Consider the following 17,461-nt stretch of genomic DNA (forward strand, 5'->3'; position numbering starts at 1 on the left):
CTCACAAAAATCTAACTCGGCCCCAAGCACTTACATTAAAGCTTTGCAACCCTGTACACCATGTACCGTGACCTATACCCAAGTAATCTTTGCCCACATTGTGGGAAAATAGGTTCATTAGAACATGTGCTCTGGCAGTGTAGCAAATTCGCTCATTTATCGAACATCACCTCTGCCAGATGGGAGGCGGCAATCCGCCGCTCGTCCTTGGCAGATCAGCTCTGGGCTGTCCACCAAGCCCGCGAGGCGGCTGAGGAGCTCGGCATCTCAGTCCCCACGTGGGAGCTGCCCGCAACACAGTGATCTGTGTTTCGGAGGACCAAATAAAGGTTTATCCAATCCAATCAGAAGGTGCCATGAAGGCTTAAGAAGCCCATACCATGGATGACATCTCTCTAGCAATACTGTAGTACGACGAAGCTTGCGGGATAAATCTGCAATGGTGACTGTGGCTATGTAGATTTCGGCCGGCGTAACGGTGACCTCCAGCTGTGACCTCCACTACCTGGGGACTTCCCAGGTAGTCGTAACTTTGTTCAATTTCGCGGTGAACGGCCCACTGAGGACGAAATAGTCGGCTCCGGTGTCGACAAAAGCTGTGACGCTGTAGCCCTCGATGAGAACGCCGAGGTAGCTAGCTCGTCACCTCCCGTGGCAGTTGGGTCGTGGCGTCGGATCACGGCTACAGCCGTTTGTACCGGCGCTTCGACATTGCATCATAAAGCCATCTTCTGGTCGCTAAATTGCGATGTCCGGACTACGTTGACGTTGCGGCGGATTTCTGAGGTTTCGTCGCGGCGTCGTCATCGGTGGCGAGGGTCTTCGGTGGTTCATCGTGCAGCAACCACCCCCTCCATTGGTTGCGGCCCTTAGTTTTGGTAGTACGGGCTAGGTGACCGGCCCCTGGTTGGGCCACTGTACGACCGGTGGTGAGGCGACATGTAGCGACCACGTGATGGTTAACGGAAAAATTCCTGCGGCGTACACTGCGCTGCTACGAGGTAGTCGGCGATGTCGTGCGTTCTTTCAAGTCGCTGTGGATGCGGGGCGTCGATGGCGAAACAACGCAGTCACGTTTGGCGGTACTGGCAGTGGCGGTAGGTGTGACCAGCTTTTCCACAGTGGTAGCAGAGAGGCTGGTGGTCGCGGTCGTGCCACACATTGGTTTTTCTCGGAACGTTGCACTGGCCGGCAGGTGGATGGTATGGCGTCAGCGGTGGTGGCAGCCGTGTCTGGCGACGAAAATGCAGCGGCGCACCCTCTTAGCGTGGACGTGGGGGCGGAGTGTAGCGTCTAGAAGCCTCAGCGTAGGTCATGGCTTGGGGTTGCAGCTGAGGTGACTCAGGGATGACCAGCGACGGCTGGATTTGCTCTCGGACAATGTCGGCGGTCAGATTACGGCCACACACGGGTGCTGATAGCGGCGAACAGAGCTTCAGCCGTCGATCAACTGACAAGCGGTGAAACGTGCGCATGTGCCATGGAATGTTCCAGTCTTATCACTGCTTGCAGTGCAAGCTCTGCAATAATCGCGAGCATTCGTGTCTTGCGCGACATCTTAACAGAAGGATCCACAAAGATCGTGAACCTCATCGAACAATCAGGCGCCGTTTGCGCGCAGCATTCATGACAGGCTTTGCAGGAGAAAACTAAATGAAGCAAAAGCGTAAATAATAAAAACACGCATGGCAATATCTACCTCTATATATAGGTTGCATTTTTATTTTGGTACTGACCAAGTAACTGATACGTAGGTTACCAAAAAGTTCCGCTTTACCAGAAAATATAGGAGCTGCTGAACTCTATCAGTTTTCCGCAACCGTGTGTGCCAATGGGAGACACGTTGCCAGTCATCCAACACTACAAGCAGGCTTCAGTAGGGAGAAGGCGATAGAAAGACTTCCCTCCCCAACCCCACCCCGCCGCGGTGGTGTAGTGGCTAAGGTACTCGGCTGCTGACCAGCAGGTCACGGGATGGAATCCCGGTTGCAGCGGCTGCATTTTTCATGGAGGCAAAAATACTGTAGGCCCGTGTGCTCAGATTCGGGTGCACGATAAAGAACCCCAGGTGGTCAAAATTTCCGTAGTCAATCATATGGTGGTTTTGGAACGAGCACCGCATATCATCATCATCATGATCATCATCATCGTCGTCGTCGTCATCATCATCATCATCAACTCCCCTCCTTCCAATTCAACAATCTTCCCTAACCCAGCCAAGTACGCATCTGCAAGCCCCCCTCCCCCCCACCTCCCAAGAGAGTATCTTGTTTACGTCCACCTTGGTTTACCTTTTGTCTCTGGGTATATTAGATGTCTCTTGTGCAAATAATAAAAATATATTTATATAAGGCCTCCCCTTACGCGGGAAACAGTGTTCTTTTGAGTCATCGTAAAAGACTGCCTCGCTTTCAGCAGGAGTTATCTGCATATACATACTGACTGCCAGTCTGACCATTCGAAGCAAACCATAAATCCCTGAACACATCGTTGCTTTCTCTTGCGTTGAATGTGCGTCCGAAACAGATACAATAATGCGAATAAATGAATTATTGGCTGGCTATAGAATGAGTGTTATAATAAATAAAGTGTACGCATGTCGTTTGTGATGGCCACAACCACGGTTTCTTGGGACGTCGGCCACCACCAGAAGAAAAGGGGCACACCTTCCCGCGGGGCCGAATTTTCTGCGCGCGCTGATCGTTCATTACCTCCATGTACGAGATGAGAACGCTGGTCCGCGTCGTGGCGTCGTTGTGCTTTGCGAACTGGAAGATGTCGTCAAACACTCGGACCATGAGGCCGGGGCTCTTGTCGGTGCCAACCATGGTGTAAGTCTTGCCGGCGCCTGCGCACAAATTTTCGGCTTGAATACAACGTATACTACAACTAGATGGTCACGCCTCGGAAAAAAAAGCTGCTGACTGTACCGTCAAACCATGTGGAATCTAGTGTTTCTTTCCCCCACGTATACATTCACAGATGTAGAACAATACGAAATAAGCAGCCAGTAGGCAGAGCCACTAGTTGGCGACCCCGTGTAATATTTGGCGGGTGAGCCACCGCAACGAAAAGTCCATAAACGAGGCACGTGAAAACATGTGATTCGTGCAGAATAAAAAGGAAAATTCAATAGTCTAGAAAAAACAACAACAACGAAGCACCCACCGCTGTGACGCAATGGTTGCTGGGCTCATCTGCTGACGCGAAGGCCGTGACGTCATATCCCGGCTGCGATAACCGCTAGAGGCGACATGCGCGCGTATTTGGACTCAGCTGCAGCTAAAGAATTCTAGGAGGTCGAACTTTCCGGTGCTCTCCGTTACGGCGACACTCATAATGATATGATGGTTTTGGGATTACATGAACAATTATTATTATTATTAAAAAGAACCAAAACAAAGCTAACAAGATTGGGGAATTCAGTTTTTTATACCAATATAGCTATATGTTTTGCAGATGAACAAACTAAAAATGTTTATTACTATTTAGAAGAGAGTAAAACAATGGTAGGAAAGAATAACGCAAGTGTTTTGTAGCATTATTAAAGCGGGTTGTGGAAAGCATCCAATATGCTTTGTGGGCCTCGTATAATAGCGCACATTAGTTGCTGAATGCGCTAGAATATTCAAGTTAGGTGTATTTTGTGTGATTTGATCTTCCTTTCAGCACTCTGGCGACAACTGTATATAGCCTACGAGTGATAATAATATGTGTATTCAGCAAAAAAGTCAGAGGTAGCACGAGTCTCACACGTGTCAATTACCGCCATAACATAGAATTACGACTTACTTCAATTGTACTAAAAATCCCTGGACATTTCTTCACCGAGAAATCGAACAGGCGAGCCAGACCAACTTCGACCTCACAGCTTTTGTCCTTCACATGTGCATGCGTCAAGACCTTTGTGCTTGCACATTTATCTTTCTCCAATAAGATATCAACTATGATACCTGTAAAATACTTTACTACTGTAAAATAAAAGTTTGTTAAACCAATAAATAGACTCAAGCTGGAGTGTCTCATAATTCGGCGATAATAAGACAAGTAAGCAGCAACACACACACACAAAAAGGGACACGTTTTGGAGAAAATTGATGATCGAGGAGATGAATAATCTTGAAAACCGGCGTTGCATGAGACAACGTTTCGACAAACTGACTTGCCCTCTTCGAGGATGTGACCGTCTACATCAGCGCATGTATGTGCATGTTTCGTATAACTTCTCACCCAATCGAAACCTACGAGAAGAAATGGACCAATGCGCAAAGGCGAAGGCGGGGGAATAAATTGGTCGGCGTGTCGAACGCAATTCATACAGAATAATAGAGAGCTTATAGCTAGTTGGTAAGTGGTAGGTATTGATTCTAAAAATTGTAACATATAGACAAGAGTGCTAGAAGGAAGTAAAGACACCACCTTTGTGCTTGTGGGGCCTTGGCATCCTTCTTACGCCCGTGTTCGTGCATCCTGTGTTGCGGAACTAACCCAATAAAAGTTTCCTCACACTTCATCTTAGTCTGTCGTCTTTATTATCCTACTTCCACCCTAGTTGCGCCATCTGACTTCGAATTACGTAGTACTTTGGCGAGGATATGCGCAGAGCAATCGCAATGATCTTCGCTGCGTACCCAGTGGAAGGAGCCATGAACGTCGACGATTCGGATAGTCAATGCTGGTTAAACACCAAGGAGGTTGGTTACACCGAGCAAAGCAAGATGTATGCATACATTTGAATACGGGTGTTAACGTTAATCACCCGACGCTTCTTGCACAAACCTTCTTGGACAAGGGACGTGATCCTAAAGTAGTAGAAGTATAAGTGATCGTGGAGGGCCAACCACAGCTCGAACCTACACTTTTTTGAGAGTGCTTACCAGTGGCTCCATACGCGAAGACCGCTCCATTGAAACCCTGTAGTAAGTTTTCGACCAGAGGTTTGCCAACTTGCCGGTAAACTTCGTCCTGCAAAAACAGTGATCACTGATTGGTTTGTTCATTCAATAGCCGACTGATTGACTTTAAAGTGTCCGATGTTATGGGTAGTCCTTCAATGAAATTATCCTTGCATAAAAAAAAAACATTAGGGCAGCATTTTTACTGCAGCAAATCTTTCAAGCGGATAATGACTAGACTGCTTCTTCTGAACCCTTTTCATCTTTTCCAAACGTTGGATGTAGCTAAAATTTTGTTTTTTTGAGAACCCTTCTGGCGATGCCAAGACACCGTAAGTCTGCAAACCGCTATTTTGTCCTCGTGTTCCGAAAAGTAGCAAGTTGATGCACGTAGTTACCGTGCCTAATTTGAGTTCTAAATGAGCTATCAGCTCAAGCGAGTGAATTAGCTTGCACAAAAATTTTACTCACGCGTAATCGACAAGCAGAATTGAATATGGAAATCACAGCAGGTTTACCGCTGACCTGCTGTTTATTTATGCACTCCGTTGCTCTTATGGCACAATTTTTTCTTTTCTCTTTGTTTTGGCTGGTTGGTCAATCAGTAGGATATCTCTACCACTCCGCCCACTCATTGACATTAGTTTAATGCTGACAGTTGACCCAACTCTCAGGTACCCGTCCAATATAAAGCTGGGTTGTGCGTTATCAGGGCAGGAAGCCACGGCGCTAGAGAAGGGTTGGCAAGAAAATGACTGCCATTACGCCGCATGTGATGAGTTGAATTTCATTATATATCTCCACTAATACTATGCTTTTCACGGCATTCTGACGCGAGCCTGCGTATATGCTGCGTTCTCCCGCAATAATAGCGAGGTTTTTAGTTCAACGGCTTGGTAGTCGTTTCCTCGACATCGAATGCCGTTAGTTTTCGCCTTAATACGTCGTTAAATATTCACAAAACAGGCAAATTCGTCCGTGTTGGCCGTTCTGATTGGCAGTTGAAATCAGCACCGTGTGCGTATGTGTTTATCTTTCCCTTGCGCATCTGCTATGATGGTCAAGCGTTCATTGTACCCGACTGCTTAGGTACCGCCGGTCATGCATGGGATTGAATGCTGATCGCAATGGTCACACTTTCGACGGAGACGAGAATGAGTAAGGCCCATATACCTACATTATATCCCCATTGAACATCACGATATTGTCAAAATTTCCGGAGCCAACCACTACATTCGCACCTGATAGGAGATGGCAGTGCAGGGGCCATTATTGCCAACACTTATTATTCTTTTATTTCTGCATGAATAGAGGAGATGCATGGCGCAATTAAGAGAGCACAGTATAATGAATACAAAGCCACCCAGCTCATGACCGCAATTCATCACGGTGCTGCTGTTGTGCGACAAATCCCACTGAACGATTTCGTGTCATGCCATCTGTTGGTACTGCGTAGGGTTGGAAATGTCTTCAAGCTTAAATGTTCTGTACATTTCATGATTAGAAGAATTCTATTGTTCAGCATACTAATTAGCATCAATGGTAACGGCAATTTCATTCGCTGTAACACGGGCACTTCTGACTTTGAAATAGTAATCACTTCGCGGTTTGGTGAACACGCGTGACGCACCTGCGAGCATCTCTCGTCCAATGTCCAGTCGAAGGTGTACCTGTGACTGACCACCTTTCGCTGGCTGCTCCCGTTCCGGCCTTTGTCGCTGGACTCGGAGCTGTGCGGGTCCACCAGCAACACCGTCTGCGCAAAGCACCGAGAACGACAAAAATTGAATAAATCATTAAAATATCCTGGGTCAGTGCGGGTACCGAACCAGGGTCGTTCGGGTCCGAGTGGGCAATGAACCCGGGTCGTTTACGAGGCACGCGGATGTTGAACCACACGGCCACGCATTTTCTTGTGAATGCAATGAAAAGAAGTATACCTCTGCTTGGAAATGCAGTGAAAGTAGCTTTCGTGCTTTTCAAACAAACGCCTCCTAAATTTCCCGTGCCTGCCGAATGAGCGCGAAACGCCGGTCATCTATGGCGGCGCTGCCTACGTAGGGATAAAGGTCATCGTACTCGGCTTTTGAGATCGGCAATTTTGGCGTTTGTTACTAATTTCAGAGGATGTCTTGTATTGAAAAAATTGCTTGCTGAATGACAGCTTCACTTACGTAGGGTTAATTATAATTACGTTTACGCCTTTTTAAAACCTTCTTACGTTATTTTTGTTGCATATAAGCTTCAAAAACGTAAAAAAACCTATTTGAAGACACTCCTACTTGAGTGGCGCCATCACCATAGTTCCGACGACCGCCGCTTTCCAAGTGACCGCCGATAATCCGGCAGGCACGGGAAATCTTGGAGGCGTTGTTCAAACACACGCGTCCTGTATACATGCTTCACAATGAAACATGAAATATCGCAGAAATAATGCGAGACACAAGTGCCTATGGCAACATGTCGTCAGAACATGGGATTATCACAACGGCTTCTTGGTTGAAAGCCGGCCACTCATACAAAAGGCACACCCACTACTGCGCATATTCCCTTAAGGCCACGCAATGGGTTGCTTAGCAAGTTCTAAACGGTTTTATGCACTAAGTATTTGAAGTATGCACTGTACAAACACGACATCGCTATCGCGTTCAACTACTAAAGCTGAAGCTTTAAATGCCCCTGATTTTTCCCCTTTGTTCTGGTCTATCTTGTGCAACGCTTGGAATAGACATGATATATTATATTACTAATACATTTCACGTAGGCCATGATACCTAAATTCAGTCGTTCGGCCCTTCAGTTTGGTACCCATGGCCGAGAGTTAGTGAATGGTAGAGCATGGGCCGTGGACTCTACTGTCAGCTGCGTTGCAGCAGCATCGCATCGTATGATTAGGGACGCGGATGGGGGAAACAAAACCAGCTACCTTCCCAACCTGCATGCCGTGTCAGTCGGCGGTGCTTCCTGGTTCCGATCTACCCATCCATTTCCCGTCGCGATGACGTGGCTATGCGCCGTGCACCCGTGTCCGAAACACCGCGGACGCATTGACGGGAGCCAGCCAGCCGGCTTGAACGACATAAAACACTAGCAAAAAAAAAAAAAGAAAGAGAAAGGAAGCTATGGCTCATAGAGCTACGGTATACAAAATGACAGCACCAGCGATGCGGAAAGCGTACCAGCGGAACACAACGCGAAAGCAAAGTAGCAGTTGACGGGCGTTCGGCCACGCAGTCTTCTTGGACACGCCAGTCACGTGGCAGAGAGAGGCGCCCCACTCACGCGGAAGAACACTGTGCTACGCTTGCCTCTCTCCCATATCGGTGAGGGAAGGAACTAGCCGATGACGGAAAGCGTGGAATCGCTCCACTGGCCCGCCTTTCAATAACCCAGCAAAGCTGTAACTTCGCGTGTCAACAGCAGGACCAGCCACTGTGAGTTCCAACTGGCGGTGAAGCCTATAGGAATTGTTTTTGATTGTTCTTGATGTTATTGATCTTATTGACGTGATTGTTTTGAGTGTTACTGACCTTTGAATGGAGGTATGGTAAGCATTTAGGTGAAATGCGAAAAAGAAGAAAGGGGGTTCTTGTCCTTTCCTCTTTATTTACACCCCCCCCCCTCCACATACACACACATACGAATGCTAAGACCGCGCGAGCACGCCCCACACTGTAAGTGACTCATCTGTCCAAGATTGTCTCAAATTGCGTGATAAACGCTTTGACGTGTAAGTGCGCATCACTTGTACTTCATTTCCTGGTTACGATTCTTATTGTTTCTCTGTCCATTTACGCCTCTCACGGTGCAGGGTAAACCATGTCCAACATGAAGGGCAACCCTATAGTAGTGAGCTAAACTGCTGCTTTGGTGCTGCTTTTACCCTGCATTTCATTTGCCTCTCTATTGAATCAGTGCCGCCCACGCGCATCTTCAGAACAGCGGTTGCAATGCGATTCGATCTTCCGCCTGTCGCCCTGTCTCGTTCGTCTGTAACGTCGACGGGATGCACTGCAGGCGTTGTCGCCTAGCAACAGCGACTCGACCCGGTTACGTGTTCGGCGAGAGAAAACGTCATTGATTACGTGGTGACAAAAGCATCGGTCTTGCGATAGGCTCCAGTATACACAAATCTCTTGCGCATCAGGTAAAAAAAAATACACCCCTGTTTGTCCTTTGCTTGTTTCTTACTTTGCCTGTTGCCATCGACAGCCAAAAATGAGGCACGTCAGGAGTGTCTTACGCACAGTTTCTCTATCCAGCGTCCAATGCAGGAAGTCGACGACCCCTAGTGACGTGGTTTCCAGGAAGGGAACGCCGTGTGCCACATCACGCGACAGTTACCAGCAATCCCCGCCTGCGTGGGTCTACATATGTTCAGCCCAGGCTGTAGTGGGCCGCAGTACAACTTCGCATGACACATGCTCTAAGCTGACAAGAACAGACGACGAGTGAACGGTAGTTCGGTTTGATGCCGAATCACGTGACAAGGGTGGTTTACTTGAATTTTGCTTATGCCACATGAGATAGACCTGCTCCGTTGCCAAAAGGATTCCAAGCAGGCGGAACGCCATCGGCTGTGTACTAAGCTCGTTACTACAGACACGTCACGCAAGTAGTTCGTGTTCTGACATCGGCAACAAAGGAACAGTCGGCCTAGTGCAAGCTCGAATGCCAGCGTGTGGTTACGTATGCAAGCCAATCAGAGTGATTGCTCGCGTGAGAAGTTACGCACCGTCGACCAATGCTCTTTTTTTTTTTGCCGATTAAACTTGCCCATGCCTCGTCTGCTACTCGGAATGTCATAAACAGACGACAGCCGATGCGTGCGCTACGGGAATCATTACTCATTCACAAGGTCGTAGTGTCACGTACTTCACCACTCTCGTACTCTTATTATGTCATTCGAGCAGATAGCACTTGAAAGCCAATCGCCAGGACTTCACTCTTGTTTCAGGAAAGAAGCTGTTGCACACGTTGACAGACGTTGGCCGGTTTGACGAGAGTGACGCCAATGCAAGCGCTCGATAAAATCCCGAGTGCATGCGGTAATAATCGTCATCGTCATCTTCATGATCATCATAATCAGGCGGATTACGCCCACTGCAAAGCAAAGGCATCTGAAATGTTTTCTCAAATAAGCGGGGCCTGTGCTTGCTCTACCACCGTTATCCCTGCAAACCTCATAATTTGGCTGTGTTCCAATTCTTAGACCGCATCGTAGACAGTCTACGCTGACAGCTTAGAAGACAACATCGCACTCAAAAATCGTCCGAGAAATGGAGCACGCCTGGACGGCTTCTAGTCGATGAGACGCCACATCGTGCCGGGAAAAGAAAGCGGAGGTAAACAAACGTAACTAACATTTTTCAAAGCTTATTTAATGTTAAATTCTAAAAAAACAATTGAACATTACACATTGGGCGTCTGAAAAAGCGTCTGTTTGAGTGCAGACGACAATTTGGGTGATATCCGAGCTCTCCGAGCAGTTCGCTGAGCCGCCATCTTGTTTAGACAGCAAAGTAGCCTGCATAGTATTTGTCTACGATGTGGTCTTCTCGAAGTAATCTATTTTGCCGGCTACGTGAGATTTGGAATCAGGCTTGAAATGGCCGCCGTCCACTTGGCTGTCTATTTAGACGTCTATGGTGAGTAGTGGAACACATACTATGTGAACAGTCCACTCATTGTTCTGTCTCCCTCTCACCTCGCAAGCTTGCCTTCTTTTGGTATCTGGTCGGTAACTCTTAAAGGAACACTATAGATTAAAAAAAAATACTTTTCTCGCATTAGTAAAAAACTCCATCACAATTACACAATCAGCGCACTTGCCGCGAAATGTTTGTTAAGCGATAAAATGTGGACAAAAAAAATGCTGGTGGCGACGCTTCCCAGAAATTACCATTCCCCAAAATTGGAGACATCTGAATGTGGCACCATCTTTCAGCGGCAGCCAGGACATTTTGTTATGTCTAAAGTGAAAATAAGTGAGAACAATCATATTTCTTGCAAAAAGCTAGTAATGAAAAAACGACTTCGGGTATGTGTGCCAGAGACCTACTGGCACAGTGTATCGAAACTGCAGTACCGCACCACAAAACACGTGGCTTCCCAACACAATTAAACACCCCCCATAAAAACACATGGCGTCCCACTGTTAAATATTAAACACTCTTAGAAGCTACGGGGTTCGCAGTGCCACACTATAACTTTCGAATACTGTTAAAATAAATCTGCGCGGAATATACCCGCAAGTCTTTTCTGATAACTTGCTTTTTCCGTGAGATCATTTTCTTTCACCTTTTTGCCAATCAGTTACCGCAGGCCACAGGTTTTGAAGACGAGAAATTGCGCTACCGGATGATATCCCCGAACCCTGGTCATGCTTTCTTTAAGGAAAACCCTGTTTGTGTGCGCAGAACGTTTCAAGAAACGATTGATATATAAACGCAAACAGTGGGGCACGGAACACTGTGATGTCATGTATTTTGCTAGTGACTACTAGGTCCTGTGTAGACCCGTAGAATATCGAAGTGCTGAGCTAGTTTGTAAGTATTCCTTCTAAAAGTCAGGGTGGGCTAATCGCAGATGCCAGAAAGAATTCATGACATCGCAAATTCATGACAGATCGCAAACGCGGAATAATAACGGCAAGGGCGCACTTCGGTGCAAAGGAAACAAGGTGAGAAAAGTTGTGTGCGCCTGCGATCTTCTCTTGAAGGGCAAGCTCCAGCGTCGTCCAAGTTTTTAACCAGGGCTTATCGTAACATATATATAGGAGATCTCGAAGTGTGGCTTACTTCCTTGTCTATTTTTACCTTTTCGAGAGTGTAGGTGCACACTTAAATCCCATGCATGCGCCATTTTGAGCCTGAAGAAACGCATCTAAAGATTCAGTCGTGTCATACCGATAACATTGGAAGCACATGCGTAGGCCAAGTGCCAATTAATATGCATGAAGAAGTCAAGTGCTCGAACAGCTATCTCTCACATAGACCCCCAAGAGTGCCGAATCGATAAGTTCGCTCATTGCCTGGGCACGCGCAGATTATTTTCAGTGCCTTCTTTCTTTTTACCTGTAGGGCAGTCTTGCAGTTTTAGTCGGTGTTTATGGTGTCTCGACTTCTACTTGCGTGCCCTTTCTTTTAAAGTGCCCATAGTTCCCCACCACTAATAATGCAATACGCCATGAAATGGGCTCTGAGGAGGCCATTGACCTACCATACCAAGTTAGAGGAAACATATATGCGCCAACATCGCTAAAATACGGAAAAAAACACACCTTGAATTAGGTGGAATGAATTTGGTGAGAAATTAAAAAAAAAACGCAGACCCCGCGTACCTCTGTAATCGACGTTATGCGAAGCATGCGGAGGGAAGGTGATCGTGTTGTAATTTTCATGTAACGACACGTCATGAAAGGGCTCTAAATGCATGTACAAACGTGGAACTCACAGACATATGTTGAGGCGTTGCAGATGTTTATAAAACCAGTTGTTTACATTTGTGCAGTGATGCCAACAGGAACACGACTATTAGGAATACCAGAAGTGATAATATGATATGAAGCAGTGGTGCTCGCGAGGATGGTAGCCCTGGACGCTGCTGCGTTAATACAATTCAGCACGTGACACCTACCTAGAGTTGACGTTACTTCGACGTGCCGGCTATATCGTAGGCACAGCCACAACCATTACTGTTTCACAAACATTGCTGTCTCCTTGAAAAGTAGCTCAGAAACCTGGCGTCGTTACATTGCGGTACAATGCTTAATTGCCATGCACAATGCTTGGGTTCGATTCCTGCGGGTCCCATACATTTAATGTTTTCATTCATCGGGTCAGTGCTACCGATGTCAGGTTTTTATGAACGCTCACATGTTCCATTGCCCTTGTGTGTTCTCGTCGTTTCCGGGTAGATACTAAGTGCCGATTACCTGTGACACATACCCGCATACCAGCGGCGCATACCCGCCCGTGGGTATGTGCCACTTTCTGGCGGGAAGTGTTTGAGGACGTACGTGACGGGATTTTGACATTATTCATGTCCTGACCAGCGCGTCATATACGTAAAACTATCTTGCCCTTTTATACTACGTTTTCTTCACGCCAAATTAAGGGGTTGGTCACGAGAGCACCAAGGCGTAAGCGGCTTAACTTCTTGTTATATAACCGACTTGGTTGTTTTGCTTTAGCGTGACTTTAATGGAACCAGCACTTACCGCGCTACATGTACTCTGGGTGCCCATTTATTCTACTTGATTTCGGCTGAGGTTCTCCTAGCAGCCTTTTCTCCAGTGACCCGTTCGGCTGTCTTCTTCTCCATTAGGTTACGTTTATCACTTTAACACGAAATTGCTGAAGGCGGCTTCCACCAAGACTTTCATGACATAATTGCCTCACCTTCAGCATCAAACGACCAGCCGAAAAACACGTTCTAGCAAGCTTGTTTTAGAAATAACAGTATAGCTGAAATTTGGAAAAGTCCCGGTGTTTTCGTGCTCATCTTCTCTTGCTTTTTCGTTTGTGGCTCATTGAAGTTGTTGATCCACTCTAAAAACTTTGATCTTACTCTTTATCTAATGCGAGCCACATGTGCAGAAAGTAAATGCAGACCTCCGAAAGAGAGGAGTACACATGTGACAATCACATGCATTAAATGAGTCATAGGAAGAGTTTTTTCCCCCCTTTGAGCGCGTTGAATAACGAGGTGGCTTGAAAAGTAGGCCACCAAACTACACAATCTCAAAGAAAACATAGGGAACACGTCCGAGGATGAATACGAATGTCGAATAAAAGTAGAACATCTTAAGAAGCCGCAAACAGGAAATAGAGAAACGCAGACAATATACACACCTGAAGAGCGAATCATCGAACAATCAAGCATAGCGTGCCGTTCCCCGGACATTATCGGAGTGCGCTATGTGTGACGGAGACACGCCAACGTCCAATCAACGCGATCATTATGTCATTCCATCCGCGTAAAAGCGAGAAACAAAAACAAATCAGCACAATCTCAACGATGGCTCGAAATCTGGAGCAGAAGTGTTTAAGACAAAGGACGCTGGCAAAAAAAAAAAACGATGCCATTATACCGCATGACGCCCCCACGTTTCTTTACCGCGGCTTCTGCTTCGAAATTTATGCATTTGCGATAATGAACGAAAGTTTAATAGTTCACGAGAAGTCGGCAACACCTAACTCCCTTTTTCATGACAAAGTGACTTTTTTGATATGTATAGGTATAAGTAATGAAGCCCATAGTGTCTATCTTTTCTGCTTTTGTTGCCGTTATTGCTTTTGTATTTCTCTTTTATTTATTTATTTATTTATTTGTTTATTTATTTATTTATTGTACCATCGGGGCCCGAGGGCATTACAGAGGGGAGTGGAGATATACATAACGGAACCAATGTAAAACAGCAAGAAAAAGAAACTCACAGCAGATGAGTAAGTGAAATAAAGTAGGCATAAATGACAACAATTCGATAAGGAAAAAGGTATACTAACAATAATAAGCCTATATATACACACAAACATTTAGAGAAGACTAATAGCTTTACGAAACATATTATTATCAGTTATATAAGCGATATCATGGGGAAGATCATTCGAACTGACACAAGTTGTGGGCATGAATGAGTGGTACGAATTTCAACCCACTCCACATCTCGGCAGGCCTGCATGGCCTGCACATCAAAATCATCTTTATTAGTACGTATTGCACGATCATTGCCAATCAAAATGTTCGTCGGCGCAGAGCCCGTCTGTTATCAACCCTGTGTAAAATTAAACAGCTTTTACGGTTTGATGAAAAGCACGATATAATGATGAGGCATAACGTCAAGGAGGACTCTAGAAATTTCGACAGCATGGTGTTCTTCAACGTACTCCCAAGTTAAACGCGTCTGCCTCTTGGATTTCACCTAGATCGACATGGGATCCAAGTACAAGGATTCAACTCATAACCTTTGAGTGAGTGACCTTTCTCAGTAACCACCATGCCAACCATTCTCGGAATGGCGGACTGTCTAAGTATCAGGTGGGGGCGCGAACACCAAGGACTGCTGGCGCTGGTCTGTGTAATCACAAAAACATCAACTCGTATTAAACCATTTCGCTATCCCAGGGGCCTAGACAATTTTTCGCCCACCCCCCAAAACAATTTCTGCCTACGCCCCTGTACTGTCCCATGCGCACGCCTGTAGCACCCCCCTCCCCCACAGGGGTATGCATGGGGGTGGCAGGGGGCAGCCCCCCTCTAGTCACCTAAGCAGGTGGGTGCAAAATCAACCCCACATACTGACATAATATTAAGGGGAGGCGCTGCGACCTGACAGGGGGAGGGGGGGAGTGCTATATGAGCACGATACACTGACTTAATAGATAGAATTCGGGAGGGGGGAGATGTTGCGACAAACTTTTGCCTCTCAACGCTGAAGGCGAACCCTGTGCAAGCAGGTTTCGTCAACAACACTCGATACACACCATCGCCGCAAAACTCATCATCGCTGAATGGCGTGAGCACCGCTCACAGTGGCGTGACTAACTGCGACGACGACGAGGGCGCTGTCAATCATCATCACTCGCGCGTCTTCACAACGTAGAATAAATTGGATGAATACATATTGCAAGCTAGCGCCATGGTCTGGGAGTGCCAAAATAATCCCAGCATATCGGACAATCATAATGATGCATTGGTGGAGTGGGAGGCAACCCTGTCCAGCTCTGACCCAGTGCAGCAACCAGACCTGGTCGACCGTGCTCGGATGGCGGCAAGAGCCAATGGTATTCCGGACTAGGATGTCCAACCACTATAGCGACTTATTTATTACCAATAAATGTTTTATTCTCTCTCTCTCTTTTCGCGCCCCGCCACAGGGGTCTAGTGGCTAAGGTACTCGGCTGCTGACCCGCAGGTCGCGGGATCAAATCCCTGCTGTGGCGGCTGCATACGTGTATCGATACCGTGACCTAGCAAACACATCTCGATCACTGACTGCCATTGACCTGGAATCAAAAGAAAGTCAATTCAGTTTGGCGCAGTGAAAGCCGTCGAAACAGCGAAGCCAGACCTTGGCGAATACCACTGCCGCTAACGACAACCACCTTCTTCCTAGACGGTACGAGAAGTCTTGCTCGTTTTAGGAAAATTAGCAGCGCACGTAAGTCCCCGTTCTTTACACACAAAGCCGGTCGCCTCGTGTCCACCGCACATTTCTTCCTCGCGACTAATATGGCCTCGCTTATTGGTTCCAGCCTCTCTGGTGAACATCCACAGCTTGTCTCACATGTGAGCGACGAAGCGGCGGCAGTCATGGCAATGAGGGGCAGCAGGACGCGTGGACGCGAGTTCGTTTCTCATGCACTGCTTTTGCGCGATGCCCGCTGCTCTGGCGCGCATTGTTCCCCGTGTATTGTCGAATAGACCCTTCTCATAAACACGCCGCCTGGCGGTGAGCTTTTCGTCAGTTTTGATTTTGCAAAGGGTTCTGGGATAGAAGCCGCCATCATGCGTGCGCTTCGCACGTGCGTCCTACCGCCAGTAAAAGTAGTTCCCCAATAGCGCCCATATTTTCAATGTAAAATTTGAAAAAAAAAATTCTCCGTTATTTTCTTCGCGGAGCTATTTGAGACAGAATGCTACTCACAACAGTAAGACATCCATATTGTAATTTGCTCGTTGTGACTTCACGTTTCTGAGTGCGCAAGAAAGTCCCGCCTGCTTACGTGTACCTCAAACGCTGAACGGCGTCTGCGTCTCCATTAAACGCTGTTGTTGTCGTCTGCTCCGGTTCCGTATGTATGGCGGCGAGGAGTAGTTCGCGTAATGGGCGCTTGGGGCGCCCTTCTACGAAAAGGGTCGGTTGGGGAGATCTCCACCCGGTGCGCCACCGTTCCTAGATTGATTAAGTAATTCTAGAAAGGGAGGAAGGAAGAAGGCACCTAATTTCTATTTGTGTCTTGGAGACACATCGCATTGTCTGCTTCTAGACTCCACTTCTGCCATCAGCTGCTCCCTACGTCACCTCTCCCCCATTGGTCAGACGCTTTGCCGCGAGCGAATTTTACCAGTTCTGATTAGCGGATATTTTGGGAGTGTGCCCTGCACCATGGGTCATCATAGGTGATTTCAATGCGCACCATCACGCATGGGGAAGTACGCGGACAAGTGGAAGGGGACGCAGGTTAGCAAACATCTCCTACAACTATGGTCTTACTCTCCTGAACGATGGTAGCCCTACATTTCTTCGAGGGATGACATACGGCACCTGTCTCGACGTTGGCCCCACCACGGTGGTCTAGTGGCTAAGGTACTCGGCTGCTGACCCGCAGGTAGCGGGATCGAATCCCGGCTGTGGCGGCTGCATTTCCGATGAAGGCGGAAATGTGGTAGGCCCGTGTACTCAGATTTGGGTGCACGTTAAAGAACCCCAGGCGGTCGAAGTTTCCGGAGCCCTCCACTACGGCGTCTCTCATAATCATATGGTGGTTTTGGGACGTTAAACCCGACAAATCATCAATCATGTCTCGACCTTGCTTTTGTCTCCATCTCCCACGCGAGAT

At 47.2% G+C, this 17,461-nt stretch overlaps 1 protein-coding gene across 5 annotated transcripts in view; it reads right to left on the reverse strand.

Moving 5' to 3' along the window:
- LOC142767355 (kinesin-like protein KIF19) overlaps window positions 1-17,461 on the reverse strand; it is a 155,347-nt gene that overhangs the window by 52,932 nt on the left and 84,954 nt on the right. For 3 of the 5 annotated variants that reach the window (XR_012884833.1, XM_075868851.1, XM_075868852.1), the window contains exons 3-5: window positions 6,526-6,651; window positions 4,878-4,965; window positions 2,712-2,848 (exon numbers count right to left, since the gene is read on the reverse strand). Coding sequence is in view for 3 of the 5 variants with exons in the window: in XM_075868851.1 (XP_075724966.1) it covers window positions 2,712-2,848; window positions 4,878-4,965; window positions 6,526-6,651 (351 nt within the window). In the remaining 2 variants the exon portion in view is untranslated. Of the gene's footprint in view, window positions 1-170; window positions 357-379; window positions 1,407-2,711; window positions 2,849-4,877; window positions 4,966-6,525; window positions 6,652-17,461 lie in introns of those variants that run through there. The other 2 variants (XM_075868853.1, XM_075868854.1) reach the window with 2 other exon arrangements.

This window comes from Rhipicephalus microplus, chromosome 7 (genome assembly GCF_043290135.1).
Source record: "Rhipicephalus microplus isolate Deutch F79 chromosome 7, USDA_Rmic, whole genome shotgun sequence".
Lineage (NCBI taxonomy): Eukaryota > Metazoa > Arthropoda > Arachnida > Ixodida > Ixodidae > Rhipicephalus > Rhipicephalus microplus.